This window comes from Cloeon dipterum, chromosome 4 (genome assembly GCF_949628265.1).
Source record: "Cloeon dipterum chromosome 4, ieCloDipt1.1, whole genome shotgun sequence".
NCBI classification, from domain to species: Eukaryota; Metazoa; Arthropoda; class Insecta; order Ephemeroptera; family Baetidae; genus Cloeon; species Cloeon dipterum.
The window spans coordinates 11,553,263-11,573,906 of record NC_088789.1 but is presented as its reverse complement, the minus strand read 5'-3'; the positions used below and the strand labels follow the sequence as shown (position 1 = coordinate 11,573,906).

At 39.1% G+C, this 20,644-nt stretch overlaps 1 protein-coding gene across 5 annotated transcripts in view; it reads right to left on the bottom strand.

Moving 5' to 3' along the window:
• Positions 1 to 776: 776 nt before the first annotated feature.
• Positions 777 to 20,644, bottom strand: part of Hipk (Homeodomain interacting protein kinase) — a 28,446-nt gene continuing 8,578 nt past the window's right edge. For 2 of the 5 annotated variants that reach the window (XM_065487465.1, XM_065487466.1), the window contains exons 2-18: positions 17,321 to 17,719; positions 16,085 to 16,450; positions 15,812 to 16,030; positions 15,032 to 15,239; positions 14,616 to 14,867; positions 14,398 to 14,558; positions 14,104 to 14,346; positions 12,677 to 12,934; positions 12,134 to 12,617; positions 11,664 to 11,901; positions 11,216 to 11,329; positions 10,116 to 10,343; positions 9,757 to 10,017; positions 9,209 to 9,508; positions 8,987 to 9,055; positions 7,625 to 7,834; positions 777 to 6,465 (exon numbers count right to left, since the gene is read on the bottom strand). In XM_065487465.1, coding sequence (XP_065343537.1) covers positions 6,255 to 6,465; positions 7,625 to 7,834; positions 8,987 to 9,055; positions 9,209 to 9,508; positions 9,757 to 10,017; positions 10,116 to 10,343; positions 11,216 to 11,329; positions 11,664 to 11,901; positions 12,134 to 12,617; positions 12,677 to 12,934; positions 14,104 to 14,346; positions 14,398 to 14,558; positions 14,616 to 14,867; positions 15,032 to 15,239; positions 15,812 to 16,030; positions 16,085 to 16,450; positions 17,321 to 17,716 — 4,218 coding nt within the window. In that variant the 5' untranslated portion in view covers positions 17,717 to 17,719 and the 3' untranslated portion in view covers positions 777 to 6,254. The remainder of the gene's footprint in view (positions 6,466 to 7,624; positions 7,835 to 8,986; positions 9,056 to 9,208; positions 9,509 to 9,756; positions 10,018 to 10,115; positions 10,344 to 11,215; positions 11,330 to 11,663; positions 11,902 to 12,133; positions 12,618 to 12,676; positions 12,935 to 14,103; positions 14,347 to 14,397; positions 14,559 to 14,615; positions 14,868 to 15,031; positions 15,240 to 15,811; positions 16,031 to 16,084; positions 16,451 to 17,320; positions 17,720 to 20,644) is intronic. The other 3 variants (XM_065487467.1, XM_065487468.1, XM_065487469.1) reach the window with 3 other exon arrangements.

Genomic DNA, 20,644 nt, shown 5'->3' with positions numbered 1-20,644 from the left:
ATTAAATTTGCTGAATTCATGACTCAGCGTCCAAAATTTTGTTGATCGTCGAGTGTCAGCATTTCAGCAGAAATCGCAAAAATAATTAATATTATGAGAGTGCTCATCTGTGTTGTCATCCATCAAAGACAAAAATTAAATTTGAATTTTCGTTCTTGCAATTTATTGCCTTTCCGCTATATCTTCAGTGCCAAAATAGAGCAAATTTTCCGATGCTCAGCCTGTTCTGGACAAGCGAACAATATTTCATTTTAATAAATGTCGAGCATCTTCGGACTTAAAGGGGCTGATCTATACTACCCTTGTAATTAAATAGCCCCCAATTAATTTTCCCCACGACCCTTCTTGAATTTGCGACAAATTTTCTTATTGTTTTTTTTTGTGTATGTGGTAAATTCTTCAAAGCGGGTTCATAAGACCGGTAGAATATTTTAAAAATTGCTGCTCGTCTTTGTAAAAAATTCTCATTGTTTTGATTTCGATTGTTACGTAGGTGAGCAGTTATTTGAATCAGCCTTCTTGCTGCAGTCTGTGCATTTATTTTTTCTTCGATATGGTTGTTGCGATTGCGCAACTAATTCTTTACTCCATGACAAAATAAGTGGTCTGCGTGCCGTTTCGCAGTGCCGACGGATTGAACTGATCAATTTTCCGTTTTTTCTTGCTTCTGGTTGATGCATTAATTTTACTGTGTATTCAGTAAAATATTTTTCTTTTGCTGCAGTACACAACATATATGATATTTATCATGTTGGAGGTTTCGATTAATAATAATCTTTACTAATTTTTGCTTATGCGTATTTTTATTAGTGCCAAATTTTACAGTTTAATTTCATTTTGCCCGTTAACCATTTAAAGTGTGTATTATGTATCTGACTACAGGCTGAGTTGTTTCAAACCTTTTATCTCAAATTGGTGAGAAGATGGATTTTGATTATTAAATTGGTATTACACTGTCTTTGTATCTTTCCAGCAAAGAATCGCCGCGTTACTGCAAATAATTTTGAGAAAAGTTCCAATGTTTGCAGCGATGTGGTAAAATTTTTACAAAGTGGCATGCCATGAAAAGTAGTGCGATTGAGAAAACACGCATGTGAGTGAGTGTGTGTGTGTTTGTAAAGACAAGACGATTCTCTTTTTCTTTTTAAGTAGATTGTCAGATACAATAATAACAATTACAAAGGTGTGATAATTATGACAGCACGTCGAATATAATTACTTTTTCACGTCGCGGGCAATAATAAATCTCAATCAGTGTTGTTTTGTTGTCCAGCTCTATTAGTAAAAAACTAAATTGGCACAAAACACTCCATGTACAGCACATTTTTCCATCATCAATATATAAATCTATTATGTACAAATTCGCCTATGTTATTAATAATTAAGGGACAATTGTGCAAGCATGTCAAAGTCACTGACAGCAAGTTTTACCACAAATTCACGAGTAAGAAAAGACGCATGATCAGTTGAAACAATTTTTTTCAGCTCTGTCTCGATGCAACACTTACGAATTTTGACAGGTGGCAATATAGCAAAATAATAACAATAGAAATGCAAACGACAAAATTACACATGAAGGCACCCAGATTTGCAAAATTCAAGGAAAACTCGCCGTGTTGAAATCAGTTCAATGAAAAAGACGCGATTCTGTTCTTAATCAACTGCTGTGGTTGTACAATTTTGATTCGTCTTTGTTTTTTAAAAATAAAATTAAAAATTCCTCAAAGAATCTCCACTCTTTCTGAATTACTTATTTTCTCATAAAAATGTACGCTTGTGTAGATGCATTTTCATTTCTTTTAAATTTTTACATGTTATCAGTCTTTTTTAGGTATATCAAATGATCATTTTAAAGCAGTCGATGTTGAACAGATTTTTCATTTGGGGGGCTGTGAAATCATCAAAAGTCATCACACATCTTAAATCCCACATTGACAGGAAACACTTTTACATATTTTTGTGATCCACAATAATTTGTGTGAGTTAATTCGTTCCCGAAGCGGAGTCGTGCACCATCGCCGTTTTTAACATTATCTTCGGTACACATATTCAAAGGGGGGCGAGAGGGAGCGTTTGTTTTTGCCGTAAAGGGGTACAAGCTATTTTATAAAATAGTCCCTGTTAAAAACTTATTCGCTGGTAATATTACAGATATTATCATATATGTTTTTCCTCAAACCGGGGATTAATCAATAATACATCAAGTGGTAAGCAAAACAGCACAAAAAGAGAAACCTTATAGTCGAGTGTAATTTTCCTTTTTTGTAACCAGTTTATATATATCACAACAAGAAACTTTCATCTGACGCTACAAGTATGTTTACGTGTTGGTTGTAAGTTTTCATTATTACTAATACACTATAATGCATCCTTGTTATTCAATTGAATGCATAGTTAATTATTCGATAATGATACCTCTTTTTATTACTCTACGATATCAAGAACTGGATCCCAAACCACACATTTTGTATGCAATACAGAATAATAAACGATTTCTATCTCTACTTTTACCATAATGCAGCAGTGCTTGAAATTGGTATTTATTTTTTAAATTGAGTTAGCGTTAACGATGTTTGGCTAAATTATTTCTTGCTTAATGCTGCAAGCTTCTGACACCACGGAATTAACAACAAACTGTACTTAGCTGAGTGTGTGTATTTATGTTTATCATGCGGTGTAAACACTAAAATTGCGAAAATTTCGATTTTACTTCTCTCTGTCGGCCCACATAGCATTTCACACACTTGTTCAACGATTAAATTTCGTGGTTCTCACATCTCCGGGCCGAAAATAAATGCATGGGCATTCAACTAGAACTGCACCCTTAATCATTTTGGAATATTCTCCGCTCAGAGAACATAGCTTAAGAGCCGTTCCTGATTTTCAAACGAATTCGGTTTGTGAGTTTTTAAAGTACGCTGATGTGTTTTCAAACAAAAATCCATCAAAAGTGAATACAAGATAATATAATAAGGCGTAAATAAAAAACCTTTACCATCTACGCAACCATTGATTAAACTAATAATAATTGGAAAATTTAATTAAAAAAGTGCAGCATTAAAATGCGTTAAGTGCAGTTTTAGTTTTGTGGTTACAATATTTATTCGAGTGTCTTTAAAGTGCGTTCTTGTGAAAGCGTTGAAATAGCTGTATGAAATTAAACAAGAATTTCATGATGTTGATTGCATTGCCAATATTTTTGTGTGGATTTCGTCGAGTTTGTTTGGATTTCCAAGTTTTTACTCGGTCACTAATTGACTCAATTCGGAAAAAATGATTACTTACAAAGTCACACTTTTGAGCATAAAATGAATTAATTAGTACACGCGCACAATCAATTGATTTCCAGGAACATCTCTTTAATTATCTTATGCAATGTCAACTCATCTTTGGCAAATTGCGTTTGTTCATATTCGTTAAAAAGGCTGTTTTGTAATTTTCCATATTTTGAATATGTCCAATTAACACGAAAAAGCATTATTACACATCATGACTCGACAGAAACTCTATTTTGTATACATTATAACAAGCTAGATATCATCGCAATACTTTTGCTCGTCGACTGGACAACCCACTGTACCATTTAATAATGTAGCGTAGTATTTTAATCTAGGTTGCTAGACCACCACAAATTGATACAAAGCAACAAGATGGGTGTGTGTGTGTGTGTTACTTTAAGGCAGATTCTGTACTTCTATTATAGGCGGCAGATATCAAAATATTTTCACGTGTTGATTTTAATTTGACTACAGAACCGTTCTCTTGCAAACACCCAAGGCCTAATGTTTCTAGTGTTGTAAAATTGTCATTACACAATAACCTTTTTTTAAAGTAGATTCTTGTATGGATTATTTATTTCATTATATATTATATTGTGTATCACCATTGACGTAATAATTACCTATTCTGCCTATTTTGTAGTTATGATATATATCATGTGAAGTGGATGTATGATATAAAGCGCTCTTTAGTATTATTTGACATGAATTACAGAGTAAACTACAGAGATGTTAAATATTGAGATGCTGTGAAACACATAATTATTTTCGCTCTTGATCAACTCAAGTCTAACTAGAAATTCGACAATGACAGCAGTTAGATTTAAACGCTATGAAGAATATATATTGTACTTTGTTATGTGTGTGAAGGAATTCAACCAAAACACCGTGTATGTGTCAGCTGGTGGGGCTATAATCATTAGAATCAAGATTCTTAGTTAAGTATTCGAGCGTAAGAACACCATAGTTGTAATAGTATGAGCTAACGAATTCTACACACAAGGAGCAGAGATATTATTTAGTAGTAGAACATCTTTCCAAAAACATTGACAGCAAAGAATAGCATTATTTTGTTTGCATTTCGATCCGACTACTCGGGCGATTTCTTAATCATTACACTCTGTCGGTAGTAGTTGCTATTTATCACATCTAGACACAATCTGAACATACAAACTCCTACGCATCTTGTGTATTACAAAGTACAAACATGATAGTTGTTGTTGTTTGAAAGTGATATTCCCTCGTAATAAGGCAGATATTTATGTTTAGTATTAATATAAATTGAGGTGCTTGTTATAGAAAATATCTGTGGAGCCTGTTCATTTTGTGTGTCAACTATCTTGCAAATGCAAAACAATTTATTTTTAGATAGGTTTCTTTCGGACACGGCTCAATTGGCAAGGAAATGGGGTTTCAATTACCTTACAGAGGCCTTTGATCAGTTGCGAGAAATATCAATCCTAAATGGAAACAACGCATTGCAAAATTGCGCGTTTCTTTTGATGAGTTTGAGTGGTGAAGGGTCAAGCTTAGTAAAAGTGGAAAGTGTTCAATTTCGTCCATTACCGGTAAATATATATATTACATGACATCAAAAGGTAAGTCATTGGAGAAAATGATGCCACACATTAAAGCTAAACAAATAATCAGTAAGGCATAATTCAAGCCTAATTAATTAAAAACTAGATTACTTCTTTAAGTAATGTGAAAATAACTACCCGAGCGATAAAACAAAGTATCATGACTAAATCGTTAGTACAAGTGGATATTGAACAAATTCAACGATAGAACGACGGTAAAATAATTCGTAAAATAGGTTGATTCGACCTAACTAGTGAGAGGGGAGCAACACTAAACACACACTAGCGACACGAGTAGCAGTGTCAAGTGGCTATCATACAAATACAGAAATAGAGAGGTCCCATCAATACATCACCCATATTAAACATTTACATGAATTTCTTTGCTGCAAGAGCTTCTCCTTGCATTCGATTTTGAATTAATATGTAATAATATTATTTAACACCTGTTGTTGGAACTCAATCTACGTGAAGCTATTAAGACCATGGATAAGATATAGCGCTCACCATCAATTCTACTATAAACTATCCAGAACAGCCTTATTTTATTTGAAAACTACCCCAGTGTGTACGAAAAATCAGAGACGCTGTCTTGAAGGATTAAAATAGAGGAACTAACATAATAAATTTCTTGATAAAGCGCAATTATGTAGTACTGAGGACTGACAAAAACTTAATTATTAACTATGTACATTAGATAAGGGGTAGTTGTAGATGTGCAACACAACTTTTTTAAGAATTAATTCATAACTCAAGCAGTCCTTTTGTAATCACTGTGAAATGCACATAAATCATGGTTCAAAAAAGAAGTTGAGAGATATAAGCAAATGAAGCTACTGGGTACACAAAGCTCTAGTTCATTAAGTTATAATTATCACATGGAAACACTGAAATTTTAGGTCTTCATGGAAAGACAGCGATTCGCATTACTACGAGTAATATGTGTTGTATATATCTGAAAATACCGATCAGGTGGTAAACCAACTACGAGTATTCAAGTCGATTGATTAATCCTTCATACTGCGAGTGCCTACAAGCAATCTTCGTCAGCCCCATATTTCGATTCACGCTTGAGTTAAATTAAGAAAGACAAATTAAAGAGTACACGCACGCTGCATGACTTAACTTCTCGGTGAATAAAACATTAAATGCTAGAAACTGGTGCACGTGTGAACAAAACCAAGGGGGAAATCATCTTGTCCCAGTTCTTGCAAAACTTGCTGTTTACCTAGGGTGTTCATCATAACGAAATCCTTCTCAGCACAGAACAAAAAAAAATCCATCAACTTAAATGTAACTGCAACTACCATCACTTCTTCGTTTCTTCCATTTCTTCTATCCTTTCAATCGTTTGCGATCTTCTCTCTTTGTCTTCCGAAACTTAAAAACGTGTCTGTTACTCAGCAGTATACCACAAGTGCTGGTATTGCGACTTAGCAGGGCTCAAGGGTGCGTAGCCGTACGAAGCGGCCGCCAAGGCGGCCGTGGCCACCGCTTGAGGGTGCGCCGGGAACACTGCTGGTTGCATGTGAGCCGGCAGAGGGTGTGCGGGATGTGCTGCCAAGACTGGACGGGCATTTGAATGATGTGCAGGCGGAGGCAGGGCCCTAAAACCAACAAATTCGTATTAGCTTCTTGAAACTAGATTTGAATATTGAATGCGACTTTAATCTAGGGCAGAACCAGGAAGGGAAAATTATTATATTAATTATTCCAAGACTGTCAACATAACAAACGACCTACAGTGTTTAAGTAATAGATATTTGCTTTAAAGGGAAAATCACTGGCAGTAATTAATTTGGTATTATTTAATTGCTTCTTGATCACGCGGGACCACACAGGAACACGGTTGCTCTTAATTATCATAAATTCTGGGGCTTCTGCAGCGGCGTGTTAGTGTTAGAGGCTGAGCCACAATATGTGTTGGGCAATTTAACAATAAATATTTTCATAACATAAATCCCATGATTAGAGATCAGAGAAAAACAAGATTGCATAGTTTCAAGGAAAATTACGTTATCCTGAGACTTAATATAATTATAATCAAACTGACTCGTATTTAATGGCAAGCGGCCACCCATGTGATATGCCAAAACAAACAAAATTTGTCAGGTTGGCGCTTCGTATTTACTTATTCCAAAATTAGAGTTACTGTATCAGTGTCAGGGTTTTTTTTTACCCTGATGATAGGTAGCGATCAAAGCAAGTGACTTTTTCTCTCTCTGAACGCCAGGTTATTGAACATCGGTTACAATTATTTTGATCACTAACCTATTGGTATATCCCTGACACAGAACAGCTGATAAATAGAGCGGAAGTCATTTCTGCTCGTTCAAACATTATTCTCTCAACAACAATCAATAAAAATAAATAAATATATTGAAAGTTTAATTTAAAGAAAAATTAAAATTAAGAGAACTATTGCACAATAAGCTGCTGTGTTAGCCTAACAAGGCCATGTCAGCCTGTAAATTTGTGCCTCAGCAAAGCTATGGGTAGCTTTGCTGTTAGTGTTTGTTAAGTTATTGCTTCAAGACAAACCAATTTTCTGAAGTGTTTACTAATCGAGTAACAAAAACGTTCCAGGACGCTAACTGATTCATAACCACATCTTGATCCCAAATGGTTAAAACTTAAATTGTTTTTTATCTTTCGCAAAACTAGCAGTTCCAAATATATTTTTAAGACTCAAAAATCATCATTGACCTTGGTACACCCCACATACCCCAGAAACTCTTGTGACAAAATTAAGATGTCACAGCTCACCCTGATGTGTATGATGCTACTTGGTGACCAGCTGGCAGAAATGTTTGCTGTGTGTGCGTGACACCAACATACACAGGCGGTCTTCTGTAGAGTTCAGGTTGGTGGTAAAGTGGCTGCCCCGCCACGAGAGGGTGTTGCGGCGACAACCTGCTGGGCGCACCAGCGTGAGTTATCGGCTGGGGTGATAGGTGGGCAGCACTGGCGTGACGGCTGAAACAATGAAAATAATGCAAAATTCTTACAATAAGCCCATGTTGCAAAAGTTGCAACCTTCTCCAAGCCTTCCCTACCTATCACGAAAAACAAGTAGGAAATGATGATGAATGTTTTGACAACTGATAATGAAGGACTAAGAAAAGTAAATAATAACAATCTACTCTACAACACGTTTATTCATTAACTAAAGTTTATTTTCAATTTCTAAATATTACACACAGATTTCTATGATATAATGCAAACTAAACTTAAGGGAAAAAGGTGGCAAAATAAAATATTTTTAACATCCTATATTTTTTTGGAACAATCAATTTGGATTCTTAATAATATTTTGATTCTATAATGAACCTAGCACTGCAAAAATTAGAAGAGGCCAAATCGGCATGATTGCATTTGCAGTGTGTTCACAATATTACAAAAGATTTACATCCAATAAATGTCTAGGACGACTGAGGATAGTAGAGATTAGGATAGGACAATCCTGATACGCCCCAATAAAATTCTATTCATAGGGTAACAGGATTCTCGTCCAACTGTCAGATCCCAATCTGTACTATCCATATTCATAACTAGATGGTTTTCCTAGATAGTTACTGTAATCATGTAAAAAATTTGCTTGATGAGCAATTTCTCAACTATCAATCTGTCAATAGTAATTACTATCAAGTAGAAAAGAGGTGGTGTAGTAAGCAGTGATAAGTAGTGGCACCAAACCATGATTAATGGAATTGTGCATGTTGGTAATTGATGAAGCATGAATGATGTAACTTTGTGTACACACATAAATTTAATGGCAATAGTGATGATTAGATTTGGATTAAGCTTTCCCCCAAAGCAAAAAGCGATAATGTAAATGTATGAATGGATTGAAAGCGTACAAGCTAGATCAATTTTCCAGAGAACACTGCAAGATACAAAGAAAAAAAATTATCAATCAAATGAGACTTGTAGTGAGAGTGAGGGTATAAATTAATGAAAACATTCGTTAATTTTGTTTTTAATGAAGTTTAAAGTTATGCACATGATTTGAATGAAAAACAGCCATGGCATGGCCAAGGAAGCTGTTTGGTCTGATCAGTTGATGAGTGTCCCAGGGATTAATCATCAATAACAATGCACTCAATATCACTCAAAGGGGAACTGCACCTGATATACTCATTTTCAGGGCCTCCAGTCGGCACGTACACTACGCATCCTCGTTTCTGCATCCTTTGTCTAAAATCAAGCACAACAAAAACATACTTAATGTGATGAATCTAGCCAGGAGCAATACTAAAAGCAAATTCTTTGCCGTTCAAGTTTCGAGCCATGGAATTTTAACAAGATGATGTGACTTTAAACTGGCTTAAAAGACCTCATTATACATACCTGTAGGCATTTTGAACCTGCTGGCCGCCTGGCTGCCACGACTTGTTTGCGATGTGCGACTCTCGTTGCAAATCTGACCGCGTTGTATGCGCTGCAGGAGGTAGGATATACTCTTTGTGCACGGCTGCAGGCATGTGATAGTCCCTGTGGCTTGTTGTGACCACGGCCTCCCTGTTGATTTCCCTTTTGTGGGCAGGTGGCACAACAGACTGCGGCTGCTGCGTGATGACTGGTTCGCGGTACACCACCTCATGAGGGTGGATCTCTCTTGAGTGAGCAACCGGCGGGGCCATTTGATCCCTGTTTTAAAAAAGTTAGTAATTTACAAAAAAATCAAGTCTATGCACAGAGTTTAAAAATATTGCAATAAAATTATACACGACTTAGCTAAACTTACAAAGGGAATTTTGGAAAGGTAAAGCATTGGAAGCACTTCACTCAGTTTCAGTTGAAAAAAAAGTTGGTTTCAACATTTGACTTAGCTTACACGGGAAGATTTTTGTACTGCCAACTCTTTCATTGTGAGCAAAAAATTGATATAAATTTACCGATAAAAGACAAACTCCTGCGAGCTAGCGCTGGCACTACTGCCGCTGCTGCAAGTTGTCCCTGGCTGGCAGTTAAGCTGGATGTTGTTTGTGTTCCTTATGTAATCCCTTGGGGGAAGGCCAGCACCGTTGTCATACACATTCTGTTGAGACACTCCTGGTTCTTGCTTGGTGGCAACGCTGTTGATCACGCATTCAGACTGAGCTTTGGCCAGAAGTCTTTTCTTCTGCGATTGAGACGCTCCATTCGAGTAGTTTGAACTGCCGAGAAATGGGTTCAGTTAATAAGATTACTTTAATTCTTACCATTTGATTTTTAAGTAAACCCTGACAAAATGTTAACAAATCAGGGGTTTTACCTTATTTGTGGTTCGTGTTTAACCTCATGCTTGACCTCTCTCAAGGTGGGCAAAGATCCACTAACAAAGTTGTTCTGACTATGAAGTTTGGCCGGGCTTCGATGCTCTTCGTCGCTGTCGCCAACAGTGAAACAGGAAATTACGTTCTTCCTTGCTGCCTTTGTGACCACGGTCGGTCCGTTAACCATTGAGGGTTTGGCTTCATTCACAGTGGCAGGCGGCTGAGAGCTGCAACATTAAATATCAAAGTCAGTGTAAGCTCACATGCTGAGGGTCAGTTGCAAGCGCGACACATATATTTAGCAGAAAATGAGTTAGTAATTTGCCAGGGGAGAGGAAAGGATACACAAAAAGGAGCAATGTTGGATTATTAACTATGTTGAAATTATTTGCCATGGAAATGTTACAAATTAGCTTACATTAAAACGTGTTGATTATGCAGGCAATAAAAACGTGTCCGCCTTAAATATTTAAATTTCTCAAATGCGAAAAAATATTGGAACATTCAGTTAATGTATTTGTATATAATGTACATATATATGGTAAATAACATAATCCCTAACCAGCCTCAAGATCAAGCCAAAAACGTGAATAATAACTGTACAGTCTTTTGATTCACTTGCTTCTGGTTACATCCCTTTTCCTTGTCATATAATTCTTGTTCTGACACAGTGGAGGCAATTTACACCGGAAACCGTGCATGCAGGTGTATCATTTCAATTCTTGCAGAAGCATTTCAAAATTTAGAAATTTTGTGAGCGATATCTTTAGGTTGCAACACGGCATTCACATATACCATAAGGGAAGATTGCCATTATTCTAATTGTAAATCGTTGATTATATAATTATGTTATTCTGATAACAGGTGAAAGGGACACCATGCCTTGCAAGCATGTGAAAATGCATGACCAAAGTGAGTAAGGGTCTGCGACATCACAGTGACCAACCGACCAACCAGAACAGCAGTATGCTGCGCACAGTATCAGCCAAGTTGTTTAATCAGTGATTAACCAACAAAAGAGCAAGTTGTAAGTGTGATGATCAGTACAAAGCAACCAACAAGGTATTTGAGTGTATGTGTTTAGATGGGCGTAAACTACCTGTTGGGACACAGCATTCCAGATGATGAGGAAACGCCACTGCCATCAGCAATATGGCACGTCTCACTCAGTTCATCGCCGTGGTGGCAAGCAGAACAGTCCCTATCTTTGCAACTACAACACATCACATCCACACCGTGTAACATGTTGAAATCATTTAAATGATTTAACAGTGTCGCGAGTGTCGCATAAAATGTGTCACGGTCAAAATTTAATTGGCTATATTAAAACCCTAAAAATTTGGATGTTGATTTGCTTCATTTGATTATTTTGCAAAGAGCGAGTTCTATGTCCCAAGCTTGCCTAAAGAAATGATACATCTTCCCGGTTTGAGTATTACAATAAGGTTAAAACACTGCACAAAGCAATTCCTGCCTCATGCATCCCTAGACAGAATTTCAAGACGTTCGGCAAAATACGTGGATAATATGTATGGAAGAAAACTCACCACTTAGTCGGCGTTGCCTCATCTTCACTGTCCGAGATGGTGATGACAGAGACGGCTGGAGAAGGAGTGTCGTGGATAGTAATAGTCTGTTGCCTTGCTGGACCAGAGCCCTGCTGACTACTGCCAATGTGCTCCTGTTTCGTGCTAACAACCTGCTGCGGGATTGTTTGCGGTTCCCAACTGAGGGTAGAAACAGCAAATGGAGGAGACCCTCTTGCTCTAGAATAGTTGCACGTATCTGCAGAGAAAGGAGGCATTGATAAGAAAATTTAAATATTTTTAATCTTATCATAGAGTTTAAAATTCAAAGTGACTGCAATGCATTAGCTGATGCAATCCTTTGCCGATATATTAATAATCTAATAAAAAAAATTAAAGTATCAAATCCAAAAGACTGAGCGACGTTCTAGCAATAAGTTTACGTTTATTAGCACTCCATCTATTGTATCAATGAAGTTTTATAAAAATACCTGATGGAGGCGTGCCTTCCTTGACCCTCTTTTTGACAGGACTGAGTTGCGTCGCCTCCTTCTTGTCTGGTCTGTGGCTGATCGGCACAGTAAGGTGGTTGTTGCTCAATATGTGGTGCCCGTGGTGAGAAGACGACTGATGGTGATGATGGTGGTGCATCTGGCTACTTGAGCTCTTGTTTCCTCTCTTTGACGCGGTCCATGTCTGGGTAGCTTGCTGTGGTGTGAGATGATGAGCCTGCTGCATGACAGATGTTGCCGCGTGTTGCTGCTCTACCATTGGATCGTAAACTTCAGACACTTCCACAGGAAACATGGAACGCTGCGATATCAGCGAGCTGGAATCTAGAAGTAGAGGACGCGCCCAATCTGCAGCTTCTGACAGAAGGGGCTGCTGAATGGCCGCGTGTTGTGGCGCGATTTGCTGCCACGATGGCACAATCGCCATCTGCCTGTTGGCAGCCCAAGTCGTCTGAACTGCGTTCTGTAACCAGAGATGCAAAATTATAGCTTGCTAAATTAATTCATAGAGGCAAAATTTACCGTCAACAGCATTTGTCTGCCACCGGGCTCAACCATTGATACAGGCACGTACTGCTGCTGCGGCTGCGAGAGTATAGCTGGCGGAGGCTGGATTTGCAATTGTGGTGGTTGCTGCGCCACAACTACTTTGGTTGGAGAACCCATGCCTTGATAGTTGGGTTGACAAAGAATGGAAGGAACAAGTGAATGCGGGAAATGCTCTGGTCTTGCGGCACTGGTGTACTGTCGAGCGACTGATCGGCCATTGTACAGTTGGTACTGAAAAGGAAAATAATTAATGTGAAAAAAGATATGCTATACACATTTTAATATTCAAAGTTATACAAATAACTTTGATTCAAATGAGACATTATTTCCTACCAATCAAATATGAGAACCCGAAAATGGAATGCCCAAAAATTGTTGCTCTGAAAACGCTTTGCCCGAAAAAAGATTATCTCTTCATTTTTCAGTGCCAGATATATGCCTCTTCCTTGAATAACGAAAAGGGAAAATAAATGTTGAAAAAACCCTTACCTAGCTTCTAGCTCATTTAATATATGAAGTTGCCTGATTTAAAGAAAATTTGAATCTCAATATATAAAATGAAATTCAAAAGTTACGTTTATAAAGTATGTATTAGTAGACAGGGTCCACAAAATGGAGTTTGGAAAAAATAACAGCATCCCATAGTGTTAACTGCAGGCTAATGAGCAATATCAAAACTCCTCATCCAATTATCTTGATTTCTCTGAGTAAATTATTCATTATTACGCAGTATATTAAATGTGACATTCTTTTTTAACTACAAAAGTAATTTAGGCAAACTCGGGGACGGCTGACTAATTAATAACTTCACGCCTAGCATCTTGGCAATCAGATTTCCAGAAAATCATTTTGTAATACTTCAAAAACGCATAAAATGATCAGATTTCACTTCAAATTTCATGTCACTAATTTTCAGGCCATCCATTTTTCTGTTCGGGCATTTTTCTGTTTCGGGTTAACCAGGTGCACCAAGAATATCACATTTTACCAATTCATCAGTAGTGCAAGCCTATAGTGTTTGACGCATCCAACAGATAGCGCTACTGTATACTTTTGATTTTAAGGCACTTCCGCTGCGATTCCTGGTCATTGTGCATTCTTAATTAAGATGTTTTCTTTTGACGCACTGAAAACCCAAAATAGGTTACGCCAATCGCCGCAGAACCGTGAAGTTTCTACAGCAAATGGCTGGACTGATTTTTGTTTTCAGTACCTCTAAAGAAATAATTCTTGAAGCAGATTGCACAGCAGCAGGATTGAGTCTTAAATAACAACGGAAGTTTATTAATATCAAACGAAACCACTGGCACCATCTATTGGTGGAATCAAACACTAAGGGCTTACGCAACTGGTGAATTAAGAGATTGGAAATAATACATTGAATGAATGTGACTGCGTACCTGGTTGCTTAACTGGTTGTTAAATGTAAGAGTGACATTGCCGCTTGAGTTTGGAACAAAATTGGCGACCAATGGCGGTGCTTGCGAGGACTGGTGGCTGGTGGTTGAGCTGAAGCTGTTAGTTCTGCAAACCCCCATCATGTGGACACCAGCTTTAACATTGTTGCAGTGCGCGTAGTCAACCAAATGTGCCAGCGTGACAAAGTGGTGGTTGAGGGCTTCCCCTGGAGTGGTACGTCTCTCCTAAAATATTGGTGTGAGCGCTTTGAGCTTTTTGGATTAAACTGAAGATACCTGGTCCATTGTGAGCATTCTCTTAAGAAGATCGATGAATTCTCTCCTGTCAGCTTTCTCAGCAAGTAATTCACCTCCTTCAAGGTCGGTGGGCACATTTACTTGCCCAATGTCGTCTATGCAATTGAATATGTACTTTCGGGCCTCTTTCGATTTGATTCCTAGAGCAAAACGCATTTCAAAATAAAGCTTTCCAAAATAAAATGTTGATTGCGCACCAGTTTCTGCTTCATGCTCCTCAGGAGTTTTCAGTCTCCAGAATGGGTATGTACTATCCATATCTCTGTAGAAGAACTTGGTCGTCTTAGATGCACTGTTCAGCATGTGTTCTGTAGGGAGACCCTGCGTTTGGCTGATGTACCGGATTTGATCGTACTCGGAGGAGCCTGGATATAGAGGCCAACCGAGAAACAACTCGGCGACCACGCATCCAAGTGACCACATGTCAATCGCTTCACAGAAGGGCAACCCTGCAAACAAAAATTACCATGTCAATGGATGTTTATCAGGCCGACCCTCAGCTCGCATTCGCAACTATGCTGGAGGGATGATCTTAATATAATTTCAACGAGTGTTGGATTTTTTTATCTCAACAGCTCCCATCAATCAGGGGTATTCAAATGCGTATTCCTACTTCTTGTTGCCATACGGTGTCTTTGGGACATACCCAAGATGATCTCAGGAGCTCTGTAGTAGCGGCTTTGCAGATAAGTATTGCATACTGCCTTGCTCACGTGAGAAGCACTGCCAAAATCAATCACTTTTACTCTGTACGGCTGCCTCGCAGGATCTACTAGCATGATGTTCTCTGGCTTGAGGTCAGCATGGATCAGGCCCAGTTGCTAAAATTAAATAGAAGATTCAGCAGGGCTTGCGATTGCACAATCATTCAAATGCAATTAAGTTTTTTGAAGATTTTGCATCAAGAATAAACAACAAAAATGCAGCTATGGTTGTTTTTCTATTTTGTGTTGATTTAAGTGAAAAAAAATCACAAAAACTCACTGCTTAATACTCTGTTCGACAATTCAATTATTGTAAGACAGTCAAGTTTCAACTGCTTAAATGCTGTAGGATTTAATAAAGGTTTGCATTAATCTAATTCTGACAAGCTGTGCTCATTTATGAAATTTAAAATTAACGAATGAATAATAAACTCTGCGCTTTGGAGGACTTTCTTCACGGTAGGATAGGGCATAAGATTGATTCTATCTGAGAAGTGTAAAATGTGGGGTTAATTAATTTCCTTGTAGAGTTTAGCCAAACTAGTGTGGTTTTTTTATCAAATAAATTGGTAATTAAATAAATATCACAAAACAACAAATATTTTGAACACCTTGAAATATGCTGCTGGTAACTGCTGACAAACCATGATATTCAGAATATGAACAATCCATGGAATACACATACACACCTTTAATTTCAGCAGGGCTGTCAGGACTTGTTGCAAAATCGGACGGATGAATTTGAGGGGCAGAGGGCTGAATTTGTTTTGCTTGAGAAAGTCATAGAGATTTTGTTCCAACATCTCAAAAACCAAGCAAGTGTGGCTTTTGTGCTGAAAGCACTCGTAAGCTCGAACGAAGTTGAATTCATCAGCATTCTCTTGGCTAAGTCTAGACAAAATACTAACCTAAAGGAACAGATAATTAAGACGAGTTTAAAACCCAACAATGCACGTCATTACTTCGATTTGTCCTTGTCTGGCGTAAGAGGGGTGGTTCTTGAGAATCTTGATGGCTACTATCTCACTCGTGCCCTTTTTCCAACATTTGACCACCTGTCCAAAGGTGCCTCGGCCGAGAAACTCGAGGACCTCATATTGGTTGGTCATTGAGTAGAGCACCTCGTGCTGTACAAGCTGGTAGTCGCCCTCCACACCGTTGCTCGTGCTGGCCGTCGTGTTGGCCACCGTCGCGGTCGTGCCCTTTCCTCCATTGCCAGGGATTGCCGCCGACGCGACGGCGGCAGTTGTCGTACTTGTCGGTGCCGTGGCTGTAGATTCTGGGCCAGAGCCCGTCTCATTCCCGTCACGATCGGATTCCGACTTCCTCTTTAAAGGATTATGTTTAATACGGGCCATGGGGATTGTCAAAAATGGAGTCAGTTAAGCGAAATGTTGGTTTTCCAACCTTTTGAGTACCACGCTCGAACCGAGAGTATCCAAAGGCGCTGTTAAAGTGGCTTGGTCAGTAGTCAACTTGCCCAAATTTAAATCGATTCTCACAATCGATTTTTCTGGGACTCTGTCCATTTTGGGACTGATCTGCAAAAGAACCTAGAATTCAAGGCTGTTGCGCAGATCAGCCCTTTTTTAACATAGCTAATTTAAAACGATTTTAAAATCGAAGTTTTTCCCGACAATTGAACGAAAAAATCGATAAAATCGTTATTAAAAAACATTCATATTTTTATCATGTTTCTTTTCAGTACCTTTCAAATTAAATGGCGGGAAACGGTGACCCACCAGTCTAAACTTTCGGCGGCAAGTGAACTTTCAGCAAACAATTATTGCAACTTGTGTAGCTAATGGTGTTGACTTTGTTTCGTCTTTAAAAAAATTTAGTGGGATACAATGAGTCATTTTGATGTTTGATGACTGAGCGAAGGATGGTCCTGGTCCGTTCAGATACCAGATAAATATTCGACTTGGCCATGCTCTAGCTTGCACTTCTTGTGACCAAAATTGAAAATTGTTGCAACCATTTGCTGCTTGCTGATGTTTTTTTAAAAAATTTGTTGGTTTCAAGTTTAGTGCCAACCTAACGATCGATTTACAGGTTCATATAAGAATAGCGCGAATCTGACAATTAACTGCGGAAGCATAGCAATAATTTACTGTTTTGATCTTTCTTTTTGGAAACTCTCGGTTCAAAGAGCTTCGAAATTTGGAATGCTTTGGGATTAAATAAAATGAACTCACTTTCTGGCCGCAGCGCTGGTATGTGTCTAAAAGCTTAATTGTGGATGCTCTGATGAAGTTCTGTGGCAGCAAACCTGCAGCACCATTAGGCGAGTTCTTGTGGTGCGACCTCGAACGATGAAAGTGAGGTTGTACCACTGATGTTTGAGAGTACGCTGATGACTGGGCGAAGGTGGTCGTATCGTTGGCTACAGCAGAAGTGCCGTTTAGATACTCGACTTGGCCGTGCTCTAGCTTGCGCTTCTTGTGGCTGATGATATGCTGAGGGTGGAGCTGGTAGTGGTTGTGCACTCCTGAAGATGTAGAGGTGCCGGTCGTTCCTGCTGCACTAATGATGCTAGCCCCACTGCTACTTGTTGTGCCGGAATGCTGGGGTGATATGAACATGTCATGCATTCCCTGCAACACATTGTGCAATAACCGGTCAGATAGATAGGGCACAGTCGGTTTTCATATGTGTCGAGGGGGAAAGGGACGAATCGTTTTGGGAGCAAAAAATCAATAGGAATGCGTGGGGTCAGGAAGGGTAGAGAGATCGAATGCTTCAAAAGATTATGCATGCAATTTTTTAACACTTTTGGAGGCTTCGGTGGATTAGACAACCGGTTTCCTCTTACTCTTTGTAATATTTGTGCAACCCCTTATGACTCATTCATTCATGCATGCGCGGCTTGGGGTGGAAGGGGGCGGGAAGGGGTAGGCGAGGCCTACACGGGGTGCTATGCATGCTCTTTTTCAAGGGTGAAAAGCGCGCGCCGCTGGCTGACTGCCTGGCGAGCCGGTTTTCCCTCTTGGTGGTGCAACCGTCGCGATTTCGGTTGAGCCAGCTTTAATAACATCATTTTAACCCAAACTGCCAGAATGAGGACGCATTTGTGGAACTAATTTGGGCATGTGTGTCGCTCGATATTTCGTTGGGCCTGTTATTTGCCCTGTTTTGTCCTTTGGTTCGTGCCCACTTGTGAATTATCGACCATATACTGACTGCCGTCTCGGCTGGCCTCTTTTATTTGATATTTTTGGATAGCAAAATCGATGCGCGGAAATTTGATACCGGTAGCCTGATAATTCTTGATTAATGTTTCATCAACATGCGTGGGTTGGGGCGGCGCTGACAACGCTCGGGGTGGCGGTGAAACTTCCAGGGTCACCACGCAAATTGCTGCAATTAGTGAGGCTGACTAGCTTACTAATTCAGAAATGAAGTCAATGTCATAAAACTCATTTCCTTTGCCAGTCAAACCTACGATATATTCAGTTCGAAACCTATACGCGATAAGAATGACAACGTTGTGCAAAGAAAAATTGTTTGGGCGGAAAATACACCTCTTTTTGGCATCGACGAAAAACCAAACGCGAGGCGAAAGGATACAACTACAAATAGAACTAGAAATCAAAATTAAAGTGACAAGTTTATAAGCAGACTTCCTGCTTGACGGCACTCAAGCCGTTTGACTGGGTATTCAGCTTGGCAGCTTGGTGGCGCGATGATGTTGTTATAAGCAAGCAATAAGAGAAACAATAACGAAAGGCAATTGACATTTATCAACGAGCGACCGGCCCTTCTTCCATTTATTACTCAAAGGTTTCGGGTTGCTGCCAAAAATTCGGGCAATGCAAAAAACAAGAGTTGCACTGAGCTAAACTCTCACTGGCAAAAGTCCAAACATGCGTTGTCAGGACCATTTCGACCGCCGAAAAAATCAACCCAACTGCTCTGAGGCGTTATCTAACAAGGGGATTCAATCTCAATATCTATAATTACAGATCGAATACTATCATAATTTCATCACAATCCGTCCACTTTTCCAAGGCAAGGAAAAACTGGTTTGTGTCCGTAAACCGCCTCCGGAGACAACATTTCAATCGTTAAAACGAGAGCACACACACACGGAATGGTGAAAAATTAATCTACCATCATGAGAGTGCGCGAAACGCGGTCGGCTGACTGACGACTACTTTAGTGCGGGCGAACACACTCGCATAATAAATGGTATTTCGAGCTGCTTATTATTGATTGACATCAAATTCGAGTCTGTTGATTTCCCCTGTCGCTCGCTGCCCGTGTGTTTGCCACGGTGAAATTGCTATCGCAGATTACTGGGTCAATTCGATTTGAATGCGAACGAACGTACACAATGTGCGGAGGCGATTTCTTTATAATGCTGAATCACCGCCACTCGAACCAGCAGCCGCCGTTTGCTAATTAAACCTGCATTCTAGCTGCCAGGCCAACGTGAATCGCTCGCTTAACGGATGCTGCCCGCTTTGCTTTGCAAACTCTGCGCGCTGCTTGCGTAACTTGGAACGGCGACGGTCCGACCTCGCCCGGCCATCTTTTCGCGCAAAACTTGATCATTTGTTCTTTCTTAGGCGCACAGCGAGATTGGCCAATTATTTTGACGGCGAATCGACTTCAAGACTCCGCAGAGGAAATCGCAATGCGTCGTGTAATTACGTCGGACCATTCCAAAAACTTTCCCTTCAGACGAGCTACTGATCAAGCCTCAAGGCAATAACGATGTGATTGAAAAAAGCTTGCCATATATATGAACATTTCAGAGCCACAAAGCTTAAAAATCCAAACTCCGACAGTTTATAATTTGAGTTAATATGAGCTGCACTTTCTGCAGCGCAAAAATACAAGACGTTAGACAAAGACCATGTGTTCGAACAACAAAAAGAGTATTAATAAAACCCCCTTTACTCTCCCGGTCAAGTGATGTTTTTGTAAAAACTACACTCTGAATAAATGTTTCATGCCCTTGGTATATTTTTCAATAAGAAACTACTTCAATAAAATGAAACACTGAACGTTAGTTTAAAATCGATTTCGATTCAAGAAGTTGTAAAGCAAATATTGAGAAAATATAGACGCATAGCTGTAGGTTTTAACTGTTCTGAAATAATGTACGTTTGCGTATATCAGGAATTTTCTTCTGCATTTCTGCAAACACTTGCGGCAGCGTTTTTTGTGACGTCTGTCGCAAAGAACTTGAAGGTTAAACTGAGCAAAAGTAAAAACACCCATTGAGCGAAACATGATTTAACACTTCCTGACAAACATAACCCAAAAGCAATATTGACACACTGAAAATTAATTTAAAATTTGATTGTTGAATAACTAACAAGGTGTAAAATAACCGGTAACTAACACGAAAGAGGGTGTTTGACGAAAATATTTAACCGTGGCCTTAGCAGTTCTTTGCAAATATTGCGTCGTGTTCCCGTAACATCAAAAGCCCTGGTGCATTTCTAAACAAACGTCTACGTGTGGGTGTCTGCCGCGGACGAAAGCACAAACATTTCGCGGGGGCAACACCC